Source organism: Sebastes umbrosus, chromosome 4, assembly GCF_015220745.1.
Source record: "Sebastes umbrosus isolate fSebUmb1 chromosome 4, fSebUmb1.pri, whole genome shotgun sequence".
Classification (NCBI taxonomy): domain Eukaryota; kingdom Metazoa; phylum Chordata; class Actinopteri; order Perciformes; family Sebastidae; genus Sebastes; species Sebastes umbrosus.
This window is the reverse complement of record NC_051272.1, coordinates 14,453,053-14,463,512: the sequence shown is the minus strand read 5'-3', so window position 1 is coordinate 14,463,512 and position 10,460 is coordinate 14,453,053. Positions and strand designations below refer to the sequence as shown.

Below are 10,460 nucleotides of genomic sequence, written 5' to 3'. Positions count from 1 at the left end.
ATGACATAATGGCAGGAGCTTGTGTCAGATCTTGACTCTGACAACACCTCTGGTTGCCAGCTGGCCAGGGATTTGAACCAATAACCGTCAGCCACTAGTCCGGTTATCCAACCTCTGGACTACCTACCGCCCAAGTTGGCCACTTATTATTTCTACCAGCTCACCTTAATATAGCAGGCTAGAACCGTCCCTGCATGTTGCATTATGTAAAATGTAGGATCCAGCGTTTTTTGAGCTTGTGCCATACTAGCGACTAAAAGACCGGATATCTCAGCCTCAAAAGGTTTTAAGCAAAGTTATAATAGTTTTGAATTTTGAATTAGATCTTAGTTTTGACTTTTTCATTTCATTTTAGTTTAGCTTTCAGAGTGAGTTTGCTAGTTTTATTTTCAGTTTTTCAGAAAGATTTAGTTTTAGTTTTTATGTATTTAGTTTTACAGTAGTTTTTAGTTTTTGTTAGGGCCAGATAAAATTTCTCATAAGAAGTGTTTAGCTACATATACATACAAAATACATTGATGGTTGGAGAACTGCGTAGGATTGGCCAAATAATGTTTATTCTTTGCACCACTTTAGTGAAGCAATTGTACCATAGCACCATCTCCTGGAAGGTCAAGTCCATTCAGTTTCTGTGGTTCAATGTCATAAGAGTTGAGGGAAATACTGAAATGAATTTGTTAGTTTTAATTTTAATTGTTTTACCAAGGCAATATAGTTTCAGTTTAGTTTCAGTTTTTCCTCAAGGATATAGTTTTTATTTAGTTTCAGTTTACTAAATGTATTTTTCACAGCTTATTTTTGTTTTAGTTTCAGTTTAATTTACTATAATAACTCTGGTTTCAAGTCGGATTTACCAAACTCTCTCAACTGTGTACAATAAAGCCTGACGAGTACCACCTGTTCATGAGGACGGGCGTAACGTTAGGCTACCTGTTCCACTCCTGTCTGAGGCATTGGTTTGGACTTTTCACTTCCCTTAACCTTTACTCTTGTGTGCATGTGTACATTAGTAGCCCAGATTAATAATCAATATCACTAACATGGTGTGAGACACATTTTCCAACCATAAACTATGTGGGCTTTAAAAAGTTCACCTCACACTGCTGTCAGACAGATAAAATACACGTGAAGGTTTCGACTGGAGTTTTTATTAAACAAAGCTGCTACTGTAAAATAAAAAGTATTACATGGAAGCAACACAGGTAGTTTACAAAAGGAAACTTGTACCTTGAAGGGGCGCTCACATGAACATGAAGATTTAGTAAAGTGGGATATTTACAACAAAATGATCTCATTAAGTTAAATAACACATTTTTAAAATTCAAGTCATACTGAATGTAAAGAAGAATAAAGTGCTCTCATGCATTCCTATTAACATTTAACTACTGACACTGTTGCTGAACTGACACACACACACAGAAAAGCAGAAGACTATAAAGCTTTAAATAACACTTTGATAGTCAACATTCACAGTGGTGCTTAATTTGGATAGGCAAAAACATTACAAGGCCTTACAAATGATTAAAGCAATTAAGGCTCAAAAACAGACTTAACAGTGACAAAAATCAAAATGATGCATCGTAGAGTTGCAGTTTACAGGTTCAAAAAACCCCACTGCAGTCCAGTTGTCCTTGTTACGAGACGTTAAGAAGCGTCACGACAGATCACGGATTAGGGTTAGTGGTTATTTTGGCTAACTGTGTGCTCTGTGGGGTTTTGGGTGAAGGGTTAACGGGGTTTGATTGGAGGTTATTCTGGGTTTCTGTTCGCACTGAAGTAAAGCTACTTGTTTGCAGACGTAGATGGAGGTCCTTTTGAAAGACAGATTAGCTCTGAGCTCAAGTATGTTCAGATCAGCAGGATCACCATTGATGACGATAGTAGACATTAGTTAGGTAGGTCAGTTTGAGAGAGGCATCGCTCATTCACAATTTTTCTTGTTTACATCATCGTGTCTAAATGGGTGTTATTGTATGAATGCCAAAACACCCAAGACTGTAAATTGGTGGCTGTGGAAATCTCCAATTTGCGTTGGCCGTCACCTCTATGAAACTAGAGGCCATAATATTAAACAATGCAGAAATTCTGGTTTATTACAACTCATTTTCGTAGTGTTGTCTATCGTATCTATAGGCTATGATCACATTGTGCTCACCAGAATAATTGCTTGGATCTGGGAACATGGTAACATCACTACATCAGAGTCTGAAGGGGCAATAAACTTGGTTTCTTCTCAGTCAAATGATGAAACGAGCCACAAGTTTAGCCAGAGCATTCTAAACCACTTGCAGGTAAACCCGAAAGTGAGCACACCTGACATGTCTGTGATAATAAATTGTACCAGGAAGTTGGCCTATAAACTGTGGGGAGACTCTTGAGGCACCGATGCAACCTGCAAAGCAAGAGTCATGTGCGGTCTGTCATGTGACCCCTGCCTTGAAAGTTTCCCGCAGACTGCGATGGTTATTTACTATTTACTATTCCCCTAGTTTGGCTGACTTGGGGTTTTGTTTAAAATCGGTCTGCTTGTGTTTCTTGCTCCGTCTGACATCTTTTTGGCAATGTCGCTCCATTCCCAGATCTCAGCAGTTTATTTGACGGTCAAAACTACAACTACTACAACTACAAAAATAAGACCCAAGTTGTTGTGAATAGTTGTAATAAACCATAACTATACTTTTGATACTAATCAGCTGAGATCGGGACCAACCCTGTCTCCTTGAAATTACCTGCATGCCATATATTACTACTTTGGAGCAGCAAATATGTTTTAGGAGAAAAGTAATGCTGCAGGGATTTCTATCAACATAATGAGGAAATATTGTTAGTTAACTTATGTGGCAAGTTGCAATGTTGATACTGAACGTACCAATAAAATGTTCTCTGACAACGTATTTAATTTGTTTTCGGCCAAAATATCCGATCTTGCAAACAGATATTGTATACCTGCTCCATTTACTCAAAGAAACGTTGCCTCAGTCTGAACATAATCCAGCAAGCGATTACATTTTTCATCACAACACAACAGGGAAAAACAATTTAGAACACATTTCTAGGAGACTGGATTTCAAGGACTGACGTCAAATGCTTATTTTGCTGTCTAATTGTGTCACTGATGCAAAAAACGATCTGGCTAACTTGCCAGCGTTTGATGGTAAAGGTGTCGGTAGCTTTCGTGGTGTGGTGTTAGCCGAAGCTGTGTGGACTGCGAGGGTTAATGGGGGAGGAGACTTCCCTCCCGCTCTGTCCAATCAGCTGGTAGAGACGGTGGCTGAGGTTCTGAACCTGACAGGTGCCTAGGACACACCCCACCCTCATCAGATGGCCGTGGCCCCTCCCGCCGCCACTGTGGGCATGGCGACGACCCCTTGACCCACGCTGCCAGACCGGCGCTTCCCATAGTACACTGTCTCTTTGGTCGACCAACAGGTCGGACAACCTCGGCGGGGGCTCTTTGTGCAGCAGGGCCCTCCAGATGATATGTCGGTCTCCCTCGGTGATGTGGTTGTCAACGGCAACAGAGAGATCAGACGCAGTAGGCATGATGGCGGTGTTAGAAGACTTTGGGTATTTATAGGTTCTGGGTAAACTCGACCTAAGAAACAGAGAAACAGACAGAGAGAGAGAAAATGTTTAGATTCAATGCAAAAGTAGTACAACACACAGCCTGTTCACATATGATGCTGGGCAGTCAAGTGTACGTCGGCTGCTTGTGTTTCTGAGTGAAACTGAATCACTACGACAAGATGAAATGCCTCACGGGAAGTCAGGCTTGTACTGCAGGAATGTCCACCTTACTCAACCTGTGGTCTCTCTTTTTTTTCAAGGACCGAAACAGAGAGAGTGGATTGAAAGAGAAAGTGAGAAGGACAGATAGCCAGAGAGATAGACAAAAGGGGGTTGAACAGGTGGTAGTCTACTTCTAAAGCTCGCTTATCCAGCTGCACTGTCTCTGTATCGGATTTCACTCATGGTCTTATTGCCTATGTGTGATCTTTTAGTTTATAAACAAAACAGCTGAAATTAAACTTTTTTGTGAACATCTGATCATATGATGTGAATCCAGCAAAATTAGGGTCTTGTCTAGAAGGTAACCCACAAATTGTGAAATCTGAAACTCTGCAAAAACTCTCGCAAGACTCGCTGCCCGATGACCTATCCTAACCTCAACTATTTGATCAAAACCTAACCTTAACTATTTGATCAAAACCTAACCTTAACTATTCAAGATAAATGCATATCCTTAACTATTCGAGGCTAATGCCTAACCTTAACTATTTGAGGCCAATGCCTAACCTTAACCATTTGAGGTCAGTGCCTAACCATAACTATTTGAGGTCAGTGCCTAACCTTAGCTATTCAAGGTCAGTGCAGGTCAATGCCTAACCTTAACTATTCAAGGTCAATGCAGGTCAATGCCTAACCTTAACTATTTAAGGTCAATTCCTAACCTAAACCATTTGAGGTCAAACCTTGAAATGTCAGTTGAAATGTCAGTGTTGATTCTCCATCCTCCGTGGTCGTCACCATGGTAAGCACAGAAAGTGTCATCAAAATTTGCCATTCAAATGAGACTTTGCTGCCAAGAGGGCCAGCAATCAGGTCAAGGTTGTCACTGTCACACCAAGAGGCACCCTGCATGGGCTTCGAGTCTCATAAATGCATGCATCTCTGGCTCGTTGGCATGCATTAGTCCTTGAATTGCCTCAGGTGTGGGATGTGTTTTACCTAGTTTAGCACAACAATTCTAAGGTTTGTGTTGAATGCACTGCGATAAAATGTATCCTCTCATCTGACTCTGGGTACAACAGCAAACAAGCTCCTACAAGGTCAAAGTGTTCCTTTAAACACTTGAGACAACTAATTACTGCTTACTCATGTTGACAAGCTGTTTCTTTTACATGTCTCTTAGTCAATCATTGAAATTTTAAACCAACAGTCTAAAATGCCTAAAAGAAAATATATATTTTCAGTTAATCAACAACAGTATCTTAGCAGACAAAGGGTGGGAGCAAGAAAGAGACAACCATAGAGCACAATGTAGATGGTAAAAGGCTCCTACACCACCACTCCTCTTGAGTGTGTTTGAAGTACTTCCTTTCTCACCTCCCTGCTGTCTTACTTTTTTCTCACGTCGTCACAACACCTCTTTTTTCTCTTTTTCATTTATCCCTCATTCGGTCTGTTTGGCCTAGTGACCGCTCACAAATTATGCAATACTTGTATAGATCATGTAAAGTAGCAGGGGACAAAGAGCACTCGGTGCTCTACAGCTTCCACCCAGTGTGCGATTGTTAAACAAGCTCAGAACAATAACGCAGTAATCGGTTCACTCATGTTCTTTTCCGCTACAGAAATAAGTGGCTAAATCAAGTCTCTGGAATTTGGGGCATACCTAAGTACATGTGTAATCAATTCTTATGTAACAACAACTTACCATAACTGTACTTACTTAATATTTAGTTTTTGGTAATGTTAATGTTTGGCATTTGGATGGAGACATATTGTGTGTATACATTTTCCCATTCACAAGTGTTGGCTATTCATGAGGTGAGAAGCAAAGAATAAAGGGAGAGAGGCGGATAGAGCGAGATAATGTTTGTTTGGTGTGAAAAGTGGGCCAGAATAGCATATGATCTTTATCCTGTAACTAATCCTGACTGGTCGTCTGATCACTCTTCTGGCTAGACGCCTTGGGCTCTCACGACCAACACATACACACTCATTTATTTGTTCACCCACTCCCTGACCAACTCACTGATGTGTTACACCAGTGATTGGAAGCTTTAAAACACAGTTGTCTCTGGAGGGAAAGTGCCTCCCAGTACAACCAAAGTTATTTATGTTTACCTTTTAGGTACCTTGAATATCTGTAGCCGATAACACAACAATCCTCAATAGTTGTTGGAATATTTCACTCAAAAGCAAAATGTCAACCTCATTGTGGCGCTAGATGAGAAGTCAGGGGATCACCAAATTAGGATTCATGTCTCTGCAAACTTTTGTGCCCACCCATCCAGTTGTTGTTGAACTATTTCAGTCCGAACCAGTGGGCAACTCCGGAGTCTGAAAAGTGAAGCCAATGCAGAAGTGCCTTAAACTTGAATTCTAACAGCCAGCAGGGGGCGACTTCTCTGGTTGCAAAAAGAAGTCTGATTGTATAGAAGTCTATAAGAAAATGACCCTACTTTTTACTTGATTTATTACCTCAGTAAACATTGTAAACATGAGTTTATGGTCTCAATCTCTAGTTTCAAGTCTTCTTCAATACAGCATGATGTTCATTTAGTAAATTATGGTCCCATTTAGAGTAAAATGGACCATAAAGCAGGGTATGCTTTAGGGTATGGCTACTTTGTGATTGACTGGTTGATACCACGGCGTTGTCCGGTCTCTGAGTTTTCATTTTACAACCCTTTCGCAGTTAATGAAAGTTAAAATATAACCTTTTTGGTCGTCTGAAAATGTCTTATTCAGCGTTTGTACTTCGCTCCACTCTCTCATGTCACTTCTGGTTGCAAATAACCAAGATGGCAACGGGCAAAATGGAGAACTCGAGGCTTCAAAACAGCAGTCCACACACCAATGGGTGACGTCACGGTGACTACGTCCACTTCTTATATACAGTCTATTGTCTGAACCGAAATGATAGACCGACTGACCGGCCAAACATGTCATCAATCAAGACGCACAGCAAGCACGGCTAAAAAAAATCTGTTTTAAGGTTTGATGTTGGACATTTGTCACAACACTGCATGATAACAGTACTGTATGAGTTGAGGTGAGCACACACTTTTCTATCTGCACTTTCTGTTGGGACCTCTCTCTCACACTTTCTCTCTCTCTCTTTTTCTTTCTTGTGTGTGTGTGTGTTATATGGTGGTCCAGGTTGTGAACCAGTGGAGAGTCTGAGGGCAAAAGGAGCTTCTCCAACATTCCTTCCAAGTTAAAGCGCAGCATGGGGTTCTTCACAGAGGAACTGCACACACACACACACACACACACACACACACACACACTTGCCTGTCGTAACTCCTCAAAACTACTTTCCGCAAAGAAACCTTTTTGTCCCTATCAGATCCCCACTGTTTCACTAACATTTATTGTCACTGGGTCCACTCATTATTTTCTCTTCCTCTTTTTCTATCTGTCTGTTCTAAATTAAAACTCAATCCTTTCATTTTTCTTTCTCTGTCCTTCCTTTTGTTTTTTTCTCGAGGCATTTTGCTAAGTGCCAGCAGCAGTATTATGTTACATCCATCAGTGTTGAATCACACTGAGATCCTCTCTCCTCTTTCTCTGTAGCCAGGGATTTTGTGTTTACACCTACTGCGCCCCAACCTATAAAACCTTCACAGAGCTCTTTTTTCTTATGTAAAAATAAAGTGCAACTCAAGACTTACCATCAGATAGTCAACTTGATAAAAAATAAAACATTGAGAAAGATAATACTGTATAACATGTATGCAGAGATGAATGCAAATTACATGGAATAGTTTCTTAATATCTTGTTATTGCTCCAAAGCTTTATCAATATATTTAAGAAGCTCTTGATGCATCTTTTCCTTCCATTATGCAAATATGCAACTTAACGTGATATTAGCGGGCATGCTAGTCATGTGGGACTAAAATGTCATAAAAACTATTAGGTTACTGTAAGATAAACTGATGATGCATCATGGGTCTGCATGTGACAGTTAATTTAGTATTACTAGGTCACAAGAAGACATCCACAACTATCACAACCTACAAACTGCTGTCTGTTGTAGTCCACCTTACTGTGAGTGAGGCTTGTTTGCTGCTTGGCCCCTCGGTATGTACATGTATCCTTGTCCCAAATCCCACTAAATCAGCCTCACCGCTGTCTCACCTCCTGCTGCTGAGAGGAATTGCCCCATTTGACTGTTGGACCTTTTTCTCACATTAATGACTGCCAGAAGGCAAGACACAGACGTTTAATGTCTCCAACTGCTGCCCTACACCACAACTAATGATTATTTTCATAATTAATGAATCTGTTCATTATTTTCTTGATTAATCAATTGATAATTTAGTCTAAAAATAGTGACAAATGCCCATCGCAGGTTTCCATAGCCCAAGTTGTACCAAAAAAGTCCAAAACCCTAAATTATTAAATTTACAATAGATAATGTCATAACATAACAGAGAAAAGCAGTAAATCATTACATTGGAGAGGTTTGGGGGTTTTTTTGCTTGATAAATTACTTTAGTCCAAATTGTTAGTGTTAATTGATTAATTAACTTACTGGCTTTATGATTTGAAGGAGCTTTGTCTGCTGAGAATCGAAGGTGTTAGGTAAAATGTAGTTCAGATTGCAAAAGCAGACAAATATGTGATTTGGGGCTAAATGATAGGCCTATAAATTAAGTTGATTTGGCTTGATTTTCCATTATTTAAACGTTTAACAATGCTTCACAGTTTCTTTAAATAAAAAAAAATTAATATAATAAGATCAAAAATATAATCTAAGGCATGTTGTATGGATATGAATGTATGCTACCACTAAGGGATAATAAATTAATAGTATACCATATTACTAATACTAACTATTGATAGATTCACCAGAAGTTACTATGTGTAAAAATATCTTGATATTTTGTTGGGGATATTTTTCCTTCCTATTATTTGACCCATTCATTACATGGAATAACACTGACTAAAGATATAAAAGCAGCATTTTAGATTAATTTATGTTACACTGACCTCACACTTTGTGTAGAAATGACATAATAACATCTTTAACAAACGTTTTCCACCTTCAACTAGGCTAGGTAGTAGTACCTCTGTCTGTGAGTGAGGCTCTGCAGAGTCAAAGCCCGGGACTGGATCTCCAGAGGCAGGAGGCCGAGCAGCAGGCACAACCAGGCCGGCAGCAGCGCGCACATGGCGGCGCAGTGGAGACGCGCTGTCCGGGGGGGTGGAGGTGGTGGTGGATCTCAGAAGACCAAAAAAAATATTAATTTTCTAAAAGCGGAAAAAAATCCAGTGAAAACACTTTTGGAGTTGTTTTAAGTTATTTTAAGAAGTTGCATCGTATGGATGAGTGACAGCATCATCAGTCTGCTGCATCCTCTCTGCACACTCACTGGCCTTGTTGCTTATAATAAAAAAAAAATCCACTGAAAAAGAGGTGAAAACTCAGGAGCTCATTGGTGCTCACATCGGGAGCAACTGGAGTCCTGAGATCTCTCATTTATAAAGCTTGCTTGAGGGAGGAGGAGGAGGAGGAAGAGGAGGGGGAGGAGGGAGGAAGGCTTATTGTCTGTCCTCAACAAGGACTCAACAACCTTACCTCTAATGAATCAAAACCAGTCTTCTCATATAATCTTGGTTATAGAGGTGAAGGACATTTTGCCATAGACCTATAAAGACCTATCTGTTGTTTTGTTTTTTTTAAATGTGAGGTCATGGTGACTTTATAGGTGTCCTTATAGATTTTGTTATTGGATTTTGTGTCTTTTTTACACAAGGAGCTTCTATTTGTGGCCAGAGTGAGCTTGACCCAGTTAGAAAGGAGCTACTGAACCCATCATTAAAGACACCGAGGTCGTATTAAAACCCTCTGGAGTCCTTCTATTCATCGGTGAGCAAGCTGAACAAACCAGTTGTAGATATCATATCAAGACATTTTTAAAAATAAATCTTAAAAGTGTGAATTATTAATATTTTCAGTGATTTACAGGCAGACTTTAAATGAAAAATACACTAAATCTAGCTGGAGTAAAATCATTTTTGCATGTAAATAGACATTTCCCGGCTGCATTTATGTGTATAAATAGTAAAACAATGTTTTTGTTTTCACCCTAAAACTGTTCTATAGGCCTAATTGTATTTTGATTGATTATGCATGTGTCATTTTTGTTGTATTTTAGAATTTCTTGGAGCTGCTTTGTCAGACTTATAGCTGAGTTTGTGCTGAAAAAATGATACCATGCATGTTGATTAGTGCTAAACAAAGACAAAAATAAACCAAAATCAACCTGCACTTTAATAACAAAGTCATTACAAGAGAAGCTAATTGTGCTATTGGGCTATAGAGGTCTAATGAAAGCCTGCAGTGTTAGTGAGACCTTGAAGTGTGTGAGTGGACGATTGATTGGAAACTGATAAATACAATTATCCATCAATAATTAGCTCACAGTAAAGCATTGCTGATAAGAGATGAAATAAGTGCCTTTCAGTAACGCTCCCGGTTCTGGCATTAAAGACTCTTGCCCAGCAGAGAAATCACATGTTATATCTGAACTGTGAACAGTAACAGCATTGTCAATCTACATCCATGCCCACGTGCCCTTTTCTAAAATATATGAGCAGAAAATGCTCTTGTGACATTTGTAAAGTTAACTACAAAAGCTGACATTTATCTTTTACAACCCAACGCAAGATTCAATTTCAATAAAATATAGTATATGAATTGATATGGTGGTCCAGTATAGTG

General features: G+C 39.5%; 1 protein-coding gene across 1 annotated transcript; it reads right to left on the bottom strand.

Annotated features, from left to right (window-relative positions):
- Nucleotides 1-1,150: 1,150 nt before the first annotated feature.
- Nucleotides 1,151-10,387, bottom strand: adm2b (adrenomedullin 2b). The gene is made up of 2 exons (XM_037767566.1): nt 8,804-10,387; nt 1,151-3,595 (listed from the first exon to the last, which is right to left on the bottom strand). The coding sequence occupies exons 1-2, from the start codon at nt 8,905-8,907 to the stop codon at nt 3,187-3,189; spliced, it is 513 nt and encodes a 170-aa protein (XP_037623494.1). The 5' UTR covers nt 8,908-10,387; the 3' UTR covers nt 1,151-3,186.
- Between the last annotated feature and the right edge of the window lie 73 nt (nt 10,388-10,460).